The 13,354-nt window shown below is 35.0% G+C and overlaps 1 protein-coding gene and 1 long non-coding RNA gene across 3 annotated transcripts; one reads left to right on the top strand and one right to left on the bottom strand.

The window, feature by feature from the left end:
• Window positions 1-3,763: 3,763 nt before the first annotated feature.
• Window positions 3,764-6,217, bottom strand: LOC145333863 (eukaryotic translation initiation factor 4 gamma 3-like). Its single transcript, XM_080179121.1, has 5 exons — window positions 6,098-6,217; window positions 5,553-5,637; window positions 5,048-5,134; window positions 4,382-4,511; window positions 3,764-4,158 (listed from the first exon to the last, which is right to left on the bottom strand). The coding sequence occupies exons 1-5, from the start codon at window positions 6,154-6,156 to the stop codon at window positions 3,779-3,781; spliced, it is 741 nt and encodes a 246-aa protein (XP_080035247.1). The 5' UTR covers window positions 6,157-6,217; the 3' UTR covers window positions 3,764-3,778.
• A 1,262-nt stretch (window positions 6,218-7,479) lies between these two features.
• Window positions 7,480-8,718, top strand: LOC145333862 (uncharacterized). 2 transcript variants are annotated; one of them, XR_013884626.1, is made up of 5 exons: window positions 7,480-7,754; window positions 7,842-7,927; window positions 8,016-8,216; window positions 8,354-8,417; window positions 8,572-8,718. It is a non-coding gene; the product is annotated as an uncharacterized LOC145333862 (long non-coding RNA). The 2 variants fall into 2 exon arrangements; XR_013884625.1 differs by having other exon boundaries at window positions 7,842-8,216.
• The last annotated feature ends 4,636 nt before the right edge of the window (window positions 8,719-13,354 follow it).

Raw genomic sequence — 13,354 nt, 5'->3', positions numbered from 1 at the left:
ACCCAAACTATATCACAAAACGCCTCTTGTAATATACGGCGTGCAATTGTAAGTAGTTTTTTTCTTCCAACGTCCATGTGCATTTTTGCATTTCTCTGGATATTTTTTAAGTTTCAAAAACTCACAACACTCTCACCTCTTAACGATGTGAATCAACCAATTCGAGCTTGGTTTCTTTTTTTATCATAAAAATTTGCTAAAACAAGTTTAATTTTATATTGTTTTAATTTGTTTCCATGTCATTTTCCCCCTCTTCGTATTCCATTTGCATTTCAACAAGAAGGTTGTAGCAGGAGCTGACACAGACACCCTTGCCGCGCTGGTTGTCCGCCTTGCCGTCCTCTTTCCAGGCCTTGGCGGCTGGGAAGGACACGACATCGGACTGGTAGAGATTGTTCAACAGGTTGAAGAAAAGGCCAGTTGGGTGCTCCAACCTAATAATACAAAATTGATAAAGAAGTGTTCAGTTAAAAAGTTGTTTAAAATTTCATAGCAGCGTTGTGGTGCCGAAGCCGCCATATAGCCGGAGCCGTTATTTTCGTCATAAAACGGATTCGGCTCCGAGTTGGCTAAAAAGAGATTTTTTATTGATTATAATTTGGTAACTCTGTTGTGTCGTGTGCAAATGCCCCTTTAAAGTTTTTTCAAGTCCATTTTTATCAAAAATTGAACTTTTAAAATAAGGCAAGTTATATTAGGTTCAGAATAGCCCCGCTGCACACTGGTCCGAAAACGGAGATTTGGGTCAACAATTCGTTTTTAGCCGTTTTTTGGCCGATTTCGATGCCCAATACGGCAAATTGGGGGTTTTAGGGGTCAGGGAGTCCATTTATGAGAAAATATATGACCTCGAAGGTCAAAGACCTTTAAAATGACCTTTAAAGTCTGATTTTGCCGTTCTCGTGGTTTTATTGGACATTTAGGGGGGGAAGGAGGTGTCCAATCAAGGCGACACTGAAATAAGTTTTTATAGGGGATTGCATTAGCTAAACTTCATGTGAAGTAAAAATTTTTGTAAAATAGACTGGTTTTGCACCAGCTGAATTTCAAATTTTCGCCTTTATTTATAGTTTTAACCCATTTATATAAATATATATATACAGAGTGACCACTCAAAATTTACAAATATATAGTACATTTATAGTACATGAAAATTTTCATATAGTACCATATATACACAAAAGTTTAACTAATATAGTACCATATAGTACCAAAATTTTAACTAATTATGTAGTTATACCATATAGTACCAAATATTAAAAAATAGTACCTATATATCTTATTAAATAAAGTAGTAAGGGTTTTATGTCTGAAGCTTAAGATCTCATTAACTACTGAACAATTGGGTTAGCAATTTTAGGTAAGCTTCACTGAGGTCGTATGTAGGTTTTGGGCTATTTAATTTTCAGAATTATGTCCTGGGATGTCCTAGAATCTAGGTACTTAGCTGCTAGTCTATAATACAAAGAAGCTTGATGTCTGTCCCTCTAAAGATTAAGAATTTGGTAACTGCTGAACTGAATGGGCACTACTCTCCAGGGAATATACATACTGGTCATATAGTGGTTTTAAGCAATTTTTGTGGGGTTGGTAAATCCTAACCCCCTAAAAAAAAAAAGAAAATGATATCCCCCACTAAATTTTTTCTTGTAAGTAAAAAGTAATTGCTGAACCCAGTGTTCTGGAGCCGGAGCCGGGAGCAGCAACATTTTTGGTGGAGCCGGAGCTGGATCCGGAGCCGTATTTTTCGTTAAAAACGGCTCCGGCTCCGGACTAGCTAAAAATGATTTTTTAAAGTAATATTATAATTTGGCAACGGTCTATTTCCATATAATAAACTGAAAAACTATTGTTACTTACCAAATAGACACACATCCTTCTACTTTTATATAGCTTTAATCAAATAAAAGCAAAATATTTTATATTTGTATTGGAAGTATAATAGTGTGATGCGTTTGTGAACTCGAACCTTTATCCTTTTGTTTTCCTTATCATTAATGTCAGTTTGGAAAGCGCTGAGATTCAAATTGAAAGTTCATAATTGGACGCGGCAATCAAAACAACGCTTGCGCTTGGACCATAAACAAAGCGAGCGTGGCCATCTTTAATCTTTCTTTCAAAATGTGTGGAATATCTGCGTGATAAAAAACCATGTATAGTCAGAATTGTGGTGTTGTCCGTACTGAAAAATACCTTTGAGTGCTTCCCGGCTTTACAGGAACAAAAACTTCGGTAAGAATTCTTTCTTTAAACATTTTTAATGGAATGGAGTGATTTTTTTAAGATGGCAAATTAATCTTTCATTTTTACTTAAATTAGACCAAGTAATTAATTTATTTTTGTATCAGAATATTTTAATCGTAGTCTATAATGATTTTGTTTATGAATTTCAAACTCGTATTTAATTTTGATTAATTTTAAGCAAAAAATAACCCTAGCCTTCTTATATATTTTAAAATATAATTTCGAAGTCACGCAACCTCTCATAATGAATATTTACTTTATTAAAAAAGATTCAAATAAGAAAAAGATTTATTCTCTTTTACAAGATTTATTTTATCATGTATTTAACATTTTAATATTTGATTATTAATTTTGTTATTTTCTATTTCAGCATGACTGTTTTCATACAATAAATTGTATTAGTAACTATGCTGGTTTTGTCTCTTGTGGGAAGTAGCAGGTTTCGTACGTCTGTACGTAAAGATCTGGTAAACGGCCAGCCAAATGCCGTTGTACCGAAACAATATTATTTATTTTATTTTATCAAATTCAATAATGAAAAAAAATTTATATATTAATTTTAAGGTAGGAGCCGGAGCCGCATCAAAATTATACGGCTCCGGCACCCTGGCTGAACCAATTGGGCTCTATTCTTCAGAGAATATTTGTACTGTTCATGTGGTGGTTTTAAGCACAGTGTGGGGCGAAGCCGCAGAGAAAAAAAATCAAATAAAGGGGATAGGAAATCCCCCTTAACAACAACAATTTACAGTGAGGATCTAAACCTATACACTTCACCAACTCAGAATTACCATTTTTTTTTATAATTCAATGGGCGTGCTGTTCCAACCAGTTCCTTTCATGATATAATGACTATTGATACTCAAAAAAGTGTTCTGGTTGCTTTTGTTCAGCAATATGTCAGTTTTGATTTTCATAAAAAAGGGAAGGGTTCCCTCTAGAGGAGAAAATTTTTTCTTCTTTCAAAGTATGGCTTTATTTACCTTCCTGAAGAGTAGATTAAGAATCAAAAAATGGTTTATAAAAATATTGACCCTTGAAAACTTATCCTTAAATAACTCAAAATCTGCTGATTTTGCTAAAACATTCAAAATTGTCAGTCTTTTAGGGATATCCCTTTCTATGATCAAAATCTTTAAAAATCGTTTTTTAAAATTCCAGGGGTGTATATTCTACATGGGATCCCCTGCTCAGGGGGGGGGGGGAATAAAAAATAAGTGGTTGGAGGGAAAAAAAATAAAAAATAAGTGGTTGGAGGGAAAAAAATGTAAAAATTAAGAAAACTGAAAACATTTTTTCCATTTCCCCCCCCCTCCTTGGTGAAAAAACTTTTTAAAATGTGTGGTAGGGGGGATAAAATACAGAAAATATAGAGTTCTTTAAATATTTTTCCATTTTCCCCCTACTTGGTGAGAAAAAACTAGAGGGGGAAGAAAAATAAAAAAATTTGTAGCAGGGGAAAAAAAATAAATCTTGTGCAGAATATACACCCCTGTTAAAAATTCTTTAATATACTCTTCGGATCTACTGCAGTTCACGGTAAAATATTGCTGGTAAGCAATATTTCCAAAAATCTATAAATTAAGATTACCTGTGACCCAGTTTCACTGAGACAGGTGGCAAGCTCCAGGCCCGAGTCCGCCCACACCTGCCCCACCCGCGACTCACTCTCGCCCTTGCAGCCGTGCAGCACGGCGGCTAAAAATTTTCCCCGATTTTTCACCTCGGGCTCCTTAGTCCTGGACGCGTCCATCAGAGCGGCCAGCGACAGGTGACCGTCCATGACGGAGGCCACCAGGTGGGCCGCCAGCGTGTCCCAGAATTTTGGAATGTCAATTTCCAGGTCGCCGCCGATTTCAAGGATAAAGGAAAGGCCGCGGATGAATTTTTCTTCCGTCACAAGGCCCTCTTTTACTGAAATAAAAATAATGATTAAATAGGTAAACTTTTAACAGTTGTAAACTAGCGGCCATATGCCTCTAGGAGCAATTGAGGGAAGGGGGGGATTCAGTTATCCCCACACTTTAAATTCTAGTTTTTAAAAGAAACGGGTACATATTACATTTTTGCACTTTACTTATAAATTTTGTATTTGGGGGGGGGGGGGGGGGGCTGCGCTACTTAAAATAATACTTACACAAACTACTGAACAAAAGGCCAACAAGTTTAATTTCTTCAAGACGTTTCTCCAGACAGAACTCGAGACTTTTCTCAATAAAGGCATGCACTGTCGTAGAGTGGAACTTTTCTCTAATACTCTGGTGAGCCTAAACAAACAAAAATGTGTTAAAATTATTATTATTATGATGCCTGATCGTCCTGGGATTAGAGGTCTAGATTATATAGCAGCCAACATTTTGTACTTTCCAATGAAATAAATGCATATTTATAATCACTAAACCTTGCCAAGTAGCAGCGAGTATTATAGAAAAACAAACAAACTTTTTGAAGATCATTGTTTTAGAGGTACCAGGTGTCACACAAATGATGAAGAATAGTTATTTCTTTCATCGTATTATAAACTGCTTTCCACGGATATAGAATGTACAATTATAAGATTAAAACCATTTTTTTTATCCCCGAAATGCCGAAAGCACGGGCTAAAAAACTGGTTTTAATCTTATGATTGTACATTTTTATATTCGTAGAAATATAATTCGGTGCTAGACATAGTTTTTTTCGTATGGATGAGAACCGGTTCCTATCCACCGGATTCGAATGAATACGAGAAATATTATTATTTTGTTTGTTAAATATGTTGGAAAAGGCTAAAACTAAATACCTTTTTTTAAAAATGTGTTACCTCTTTATAGTCCTTGGTACTGAGAAATTCGTTGACTCTAGATTCTGACAACATTTTCAACTTATCTTCATCCTCATCCGCGTTACCCTAAACACAAACAAACTTCATTCCATGTTTTGAAAACTACATGGTAAAAGGTGATGATTTCTTTTTTTCCCATGCTGTAAAATATTTCACCCCCCCCCCCAAGAAGAAAAAAATTAATCAAAATTATTTTAGGTACATGTTATTACAATAGTTTGAGATTGGTGTACTATTTTAAAGACAAAGAGGGTGATTATTGTACAGTACATATCTTGCAGGCAAAGTGTACAAAACGCTATTTGATGGGTTGAAAAGTTTGGGTACTACCAGTTTGGAAACAAACAATCAAAGTTCAATGACAGTACCTCAAGTATTTTGGTTAAGGAATAAGATAAGGTGGTAATAAAACTTTGGGTACCAGTGAAATTTACAAACCAATTTCTCCATCCTCCCCGGGATTATGCGCTATATAACAACAAACCTGGAATCCCACGTCCTCTTGGTCTCTTGATTTAGAATGAATCCTCATACTAGCACTCTTACTAGGTACTGAAGTTCTACTACTCCTGAAATAACAAAAGTTGGAATAATAATCTTTGGATGGCGGATTGGTGCACCACAAGGATCTACTTTGGTGTCCTTGAAAAACACTCTTGATGTCTGAAAGTCTAGGCTGTTCATTATTAGTTGATTAACGTAATGTGCCTGACAATGACAGTAATAATTGACCTCCTTAATTTTGACAACTGATAGGTATTCTGATTTTGTGAGAGATTCTCGCCTTTCCTAATTAAATATTTCTCCCAACTGGCTAATATGCCCATTATGACCTTACCCCTATCCCTTCTCTTGACAATGGAGGAACGTTTTGACCAATATCTGAGGACCAGAATTGACAAAACTCTCCTGTTACAATATTAACCATTCTTAGATTTAAGGCAGAGACTGAACGGAAAATATAGCCTTGACTCTTCGAACTGCTACAACTATCCCTGCAGGTTTCTATCCTAACCAAAGCTATTATACCTGTCTGGCATAATGGTACTGACAGATCTGCCCCCAGGCCCGGAGCTGGCAGGGTGCATATTTTTCACAGCCTAAAATAGAAAATATAATTTTTCAATTTTAATTACGCAGTAAGATCGCATAAATCTAGTAGTAAGAAAGGACCTGCCAACGTAGGATCCTGGCCGCGGGCCGCCGCGATCACCCATACGACCACCGCCATAGCCGCTGCTAGACCGACCTTAACAATTAACAAGATTAGATTTTTTTCATTTACCGACAGGGGTTTATATTCTGCAAAATTGACCATGTAAAAGGGGGGATTGGGGGAATACAAATACATGGTTGGGGAAAAACAATGGAAAAATTAATAGAACTAAAAACATTTTTATCCATCTTCTACCCTCCTTGGCGAAAAAAAATTTTTAGAGGGTATAAAATATAGAGTTCTTTAAATATTTTCCATTTTTCTCCCCTCCTTGGTGGAAAAAACTAGGGGAGAAATTTTTACATTTTTTCCCCCATTCACATATTTTTTATCCCCCAACCACATATTTTTTTATCCCCCTCCCCCCCTCAGCAGGGTCAAATGTGAAAATATACACCCCTGCGAGATCCTTAGGGTCACATAGATAGTCTGACATCCTGTTATTATTATACAAGAATAAGATTATGCACTTTGGGGGAAAGCACAAATAGGGGGGGGGGGGGGAGTTTTTTATTTTATTTTTACTTGTCCAGAAACCAACTAGAGTCCTGTAACTCCCGAACCTGAAGGCCTATCCAAAAAATCTTAAAACTTGAGAAGATTTATCATTTAAGAAGGATTTTTCCCCCAATAACATATCCTCTCAGTCCAAAGATAAAGCCTATACAGTATACACACGGTTTACGCAGATATGTCAAAACTCCCCCCCCCCCCCTTCTTAATTATATTTGAATGATACCTTCATAGCCACCACGGTCATAACCGCCACTTGTGCGACCCTCATACGGGGAATTACTGCTTCCACTAAAAGCATCAAATCTAAAAAAAAAAAAATCAAAATGAAATATATTGAAAGTTAAGTTCTGACAAAGGGGGAGGCTTGCGCAGAAATCCGTGAAGGTTTGAGTTTTTAGACTTTAAAATAGTAGTAGAACTCTAATATTTGGCATTGCAGTTGCTTTAATGAGGAATAAAGTGGATTTGGAAAAAACGGCGGCTAAACTGCCGCTCCCGCCGAATTTTTTTTACGTTTTCTCGCCAAATTAAACAATTTGGAATCATTTGAAACGGTTAAAAAAAAAAAATTCTCCTATATTTTCTCCTGACACTTTTTTGTAGAGTTGGGACTTGATTTTAATATTAAAATCACAAGTGTACAGAGCACAAAAAGTCAACTTTATTAAGTACATGTGCTGGCTAAGCCACATACCTAAATGTTTCAATGTTAAGGAAAGAAAACGAGCACCCCTCCTGGTCAACTATTCATCTGTACCTGTAACTCTGCCTGTACCATGAAGATGTTATAGTAAATTTATTTAATATATTTTCTTTCTTTCTGTTAAATTACAAAAAATATTAAGCAAAATTTTAAAACTTATCAAACCATCTCAGAAAGATAATTCAATTTTTAACTCCGTGTAGCCACCTCATTTTCCATAGCTGGCTCAAGACCAAGGAGGAAAATGAAAAGTAAGCTTTCTTATAAAAAATTGTAATACAAAAATTCCTTAATTTTTAATTCAATTGAACAATTATCAAATTTTGTTATTAATTTAGAATGTGACTGCCATATGAAAGATTGTGTAGCTGCATTAAATTAATCTATCTTATTGCAAGAAGTGCTTGGTTGCATAAGAATCAAGGTAACTACCTATAGTACCTACCTAAAAGAACATTTATAAACTTTTTAATAATTTGTTACTGTGTCCTTAAAAAGAAATCAATATTTAGACTACAAGCTGTGTACCTGAAAAGCTGGTCAAATAATTGTTAACTGTGTACCTATTAGGTAATAATCAAATAAAAAATGTATTTTTTATCATTAATTTTATATCATTAAAATCTTAGCCTAAACATATTATTAAATTTAGATGATTGTTGTGCTGTACCTGATATTTTATGTTGGCATAGCAGCCTTCTTACCCTTCTCTGGTAAATATTTAATAAAGAAAAATTCAAATTCAAATACCCAGAGATAGTTAAATTTTAATAAAATAAAAAAGAAAAAAATATTTTAATTTTTTTAAAAATTCTTTTTTTGATAACTGCATGCTCTTTTCCTTTTTTAGTCATTACGAGCGCAGTGTGTTTGAGTAAAATTACCAACCCAGGCAACTTAATATACCCCCAGAGGTAAATTTATTATTGTATATGTATTTTCTGTTTTAAGCTCCAAGTTTATTCCATACTGTAATACTTTACAAATTTATTTTATCATCTATTCTTTTAAATTTTTATATTTTAATTTTTATATTATCTTTTTACAAAACATAAATTCTTTTTTTAGTTTTGTGAAAGCATAGCTGAGATGTTCTTCTTCTATTTCAAAGTTAAAATGCTGTCCACAGACAATGTTAACCATGCCTGTTCCTTGTCCACCGGAGCTGCCTGCTGAAGCAGGGCGGATGCAACCCTCCTACAAATTCCCAGGTTGCACATTCACAAAACTGAGGACTGCGGATCTACAAAACTGAAGACTGACGTCCTGAATTCAACAACGTCAAAAATTGGATCCTACGTCCCAAGATAAACAACTGGACGAGAAGCAGCAGGCCAAACGCTGCCAGAAAGGGTTTGGTAAGCCCTAGCCGCAGAAAATCCGTGAGGATCTCTGCCGCAGGATTCAGCTTCGCGGCTGTTTCCAACTCAAACATAAACTTTCACTGCATTAAAATATATTATTATATTGCTCGTATTATTATTGACAGAGAAGGACAGACTAGCCTCGGCGGGAGGCAAGACAGACTCAGGCCATAAAAGCGCCGCCCGCAGATTCGTTAGCCCCACCCAACAGAGGTGGTGCCACTTGTTATTCGGCAGTGCTAATGTCATGCCAATAAACTTAAGAAGGCTGTCGTAAGACCAACGCAATTAATATCCCGCCACTGGTGCTTGTTTACTGGCCCAGTGTTGAGTAGGCCTGATTATTCAGCCAATGAAAATTACGCAGAAAGAAGTAGAGGCTTTAGGTCCGCCTGTCACACTTCCACCCCGTCGCCGTCCAGCGCCGCCTTATACAATACCTCGAACCAACAGAGTTGTGCACAGCCCGCCTGGAATTACTGGAGGCAGTCGTATCTCTCGTTCTCCCCCTACACAAAGGTGGTCAACGGACGTACAGCCACCTTCAGGGCCCAGGTCTGGCTTCACAGGTATAAGGGGTAGCTTTGAACACAGCACAACATCTCCCGGCAGACGTGTAAGCTTTTCCGGGGAACCGCCGCAGCCGTCACCGTCTCTAGCTGGTATAGAACCAATTCTACCAGCCCAGCAACCAATAACAAGCAGTGAGACCGGACCAAGCACGCCGTTTTCGCCGTACAGGGACGCAGTTATTGGGTATTGATTTTTACCGCAGTTAGAGCAGTGTATTTCCTGCAGGCTTCCTTTAGTGACTGACCTGTTGACAATATGTTTTTTTTTTATTTTAGTCAATTGTTATTATTTTTTGCAGATATAATTCAAAATGTTAAATAGATATAGTTCTAACTCTTAAGTTAAATATTTTAATTTTTACATGTCCAGAATCCACCTGGAGGCATGCAGTACATGAAATTTGAGCTCGATTTCAAATTTTTCTTCAAACAAGTTAATACTATCCATAAAGTAGCAACTTTTGTTAAATAAGTTTTAACTTCAAAAATATAAATTTTCAGTTTTTACCTGTCCAGAATTCACCTGGAGGCCCTGCAGTACCTGAACCTGGAGCCCAATTTCAAATTTTTCTTCAAACAAGTTAATACTATCCATAAAGTAGAAACTTTCTTTAATAAGTTATGCTTTAACTTTAAAAGTGAAAATTTTTAGTTTTTTCCTATCCAGGATCCACCTGGAGGCCTGCATTACCTGAACCTTGAGCAAGATTTCAAATTTTTCTTCAAATGAGTTAATACTATCCATAAAGTAGCAACTTTCTTTAAAGGAAGCCTGCAAAAAATACCACGCTTTAACTGCTGAAAGACTGCCACAAGTAGACCAAATACCCCAAATTTGAAGCCTTCAGCTTCTATAACAAAAAAGTTCTAGGCATTTTAAAATGACATTTTATGTACAATGAAAATTTTGAAAGAATTGCAATGCTCATGTTGAAAACTTTGAAATTAAACTACGAGGCCTAGAAACAAAATTATAAGCTTATTTTTGTCATAAATTTAGGTTTCCAGTAACTAATTATATTTTTACAATAAAAATACCCATTTTTATAGTCAAAATCATTAAAAAAAATTAAGTTTTACTTGCGTTGTACCGAATGTACTGTAGCTAATCAGAAGGCTGAATCAGCTTAACAACCAATCACAGCTAAGCTTGTATTAGTTTACCCCTTTGTTTCCGCTATGATTTTCGTTTAAAAATGCAATTTATATTGAATTTTTTCATAGATTTTGACTATGAAATGTAGTGTTTTTATTGTAAAAAATGTAATTAGTTACAGGCAATCTAAGTTTCTGACAAAGATAAGGTTATAATTTTGTGTCTAGGCGACGTAATTTGATATTGTTTTTTCGTTTATGAGCATTGGAAATCTTTCAAAAATTCCATTGTACATAAAATGCTATTTTGAAATGCCTAGAACTTTTTTGTTATTGAAGCTGAAGGCTTTAAATTTGGGGTATTGGGTCTGCATTACCTGAACCTTGAGCCAGATTTCAAATTTTTCTTCAAATGAGTTAATACTATCCATAAAGTAGCAACTTTTGCTAGATAAGTTATGCTCTAACTTTAAAGGGAAAATTTTTATTTTCTACCTCTCCAGGATCCCCCTGGAGGCCTGCAGTACCTGAACCTGAAGCCCAATTTCAAATTTTTCTTGAAGTTAGATAATACTATCCATAAAGTAGCAAATTTTGTTAAAGAAGTTATGCTCTAACTTTAAAAGTGAAATTTTTTTGTTTTTACCTGTCCAGGATTCACCTGGAGGCCTGCAGTACCTGAACCTGGAGCCTGATTTAAAATTTTTCTTCAAATTAGTTAATACTATCCATTAAGTAGCAACTTTTGTTAAAGAAGTTTTGCTCAAACTTTAAAAGTTAAAATTTATATTTTTCACCTATCCAGGATCCACCTGGAGGCCTGCAGTACCTGAACCTGGAGCCCAATTTCAATTTTTTTTTAAATTAGTTAATACTATTAATAAAGTAGCAACTTTTGTTAAAGAAGTTATGCTCTAACTTTAAAAGTGAAAATTTTTATTTTTTTCCTGTCCAGGATTCACCTGGAGGCCTGCAGGACCTGAACCTGGAGGCTGATTTTTATTTTTTCTTCATATATGCTCATAACATCCCAAAAGATGCATATTTGGTTTAATAAGTTTATCTCTAACTCTTCAAACTAGTTTTTTTTTCATTTATACCTGTCCAGAAGTGACCTTCCAGCCTGAATCAAAAAAATTTTAAATATAAGGAAAATACACCCCAAAACTAAATTTTTTTCCCAAATAACCTATCCTCTCACTCCTAAGACAAGGCCTATACTCCCTGTTTACGCAAAAGTGTCAGATCCACCCCCCCCCCCTCCCACATATCAATCAAACAACAAACCTTTTGATTTCATGAACTTTTTATTGTAAGGCTCTTGTGACCGCAATTTTCGACTTAGAGACTTCAAATTTTAAACCTAAGCTGTTCTAACATGTATACATGACATATTAAAATTTCATAAAAATCCAGCGCTGTTTTCTTACCGACTTTTGTCTGCAGCGTCCGGAAACTGCCAAGTACAGCTGCCGCCGCCGAAACTTATATTTGGTATTTCTAATATTATATATACATAAAGGTAAACATTTTCTGAAAAAATTCTTCTTCTAGCTTTAAGAGTACAGAAAGTACAGCCTTTTGAAATTTCTAAGTAAAAAAGGCCCTAAAAAAAACAAGGTTGTTCAATAAAAAAGTAAAAATTACTTTGATCCACTTATTGTCGGAAATTCAATATCAAACAGGGGACATGCACAAAAATGTCTAGCCGTCTAGCTCTAGTAGAAACCGAGATAACAGAGTGAACGTTCAATCCACCCCCCCCCCTCCCCTCGACCTATTAAGGTCAATAAAGGGGACCAACCGATAAAGGTTAAACATAGGGTAAATTCGCTACTAAAAATAAACTGTAAAGAATTAATCAAAATTTTTACTTAGTTTCTTGCAAAGAAATCTTCGATACCGTCGCTAATTTTTAAAATTATTATCTATGCTTTTGTCATACAAAATTTAATTCTTTAATAATTTGTATTAAATTTAAATATGGAATGTAAATATCATAAGTAGAAATTATTTGTTTCTATCAATGCGTTGCAAAATTTTAAGTTCGCCAAATTTAAGATATGTCAGAGAGCCAGACCCACCATTTTAGGGGTCACCCTATTTTCATGAGCTATTTGTACTCTATTTTGAAAATAGGATTTACTCAGCTCCTATAAGGTGAAACTTTATGACAACATTCAACATTCATTAAGGAGCACAATTAACTATAAAACACCAATTGCGGTCGGACCGCTCTTTAGCAGGTTTTAGGCTTTTTCTATATTTTTCACATTTTTCTTCATATCTTCAGTGTTTATGGTCCGATTTTCAAAATTTTTAAAGTTATGGATATCAAAATTAAATTTCATCTAAAGAAAACAATCATGATGGCCAGACTGCCTTTTTGCAGGTTTTTGGCTATTTATAAATTTTTCATGTATTTTTCCATATCTCTGGTGTATATGTTCCGATTTTCCAAATTTTTCAGGTTAAGGATATTATAAAAATTAAATTTTCTGTCGTTTTAAGAAAACAACCATGGTGGTCAGACTGCTTTTTATCAGGCTTTAGGCTATTATTATATGTTTTACATATTTCCCCATATCTTTGGTGTTTTTGATCCAACTTTTTGGAATATCAATATCAAAATAATTTTTCCTATTGTTATGAGTATCTTTTATGTAATTTACTTTGACCGTCGTCATCATACAAAACAAAATAAGGTTTCGTGTTTATTTTCTCTAATAAATCTATTCTTGATTTTAATAAATGCAATTTAAATCTACTTGTACGTACGTATTCCCATCTACGATTTTTTGTGCTTCGCTTTTTATGGAT

The sequence above is a fragment of the Acartia tonsa genome, chromosome 12 (assembly GCF_053477335.1).
Source record: "Acartia tonsa isolate MP-2025a chromosome 12, ASM5347733v1, whole genome shotgun sequence".
In the NCBI taxonomy this organism is placed as follows: Eukaryota; Metazoa; Arthropoda; class Copepoda; order Calanoida; family Acartiidae; genus Acartia; species Acartia tonsa.
Note: the sequence above shows the minus strand (reverse complement) of the source record. Positions and strands in the feature narration are given on the sequence as shown.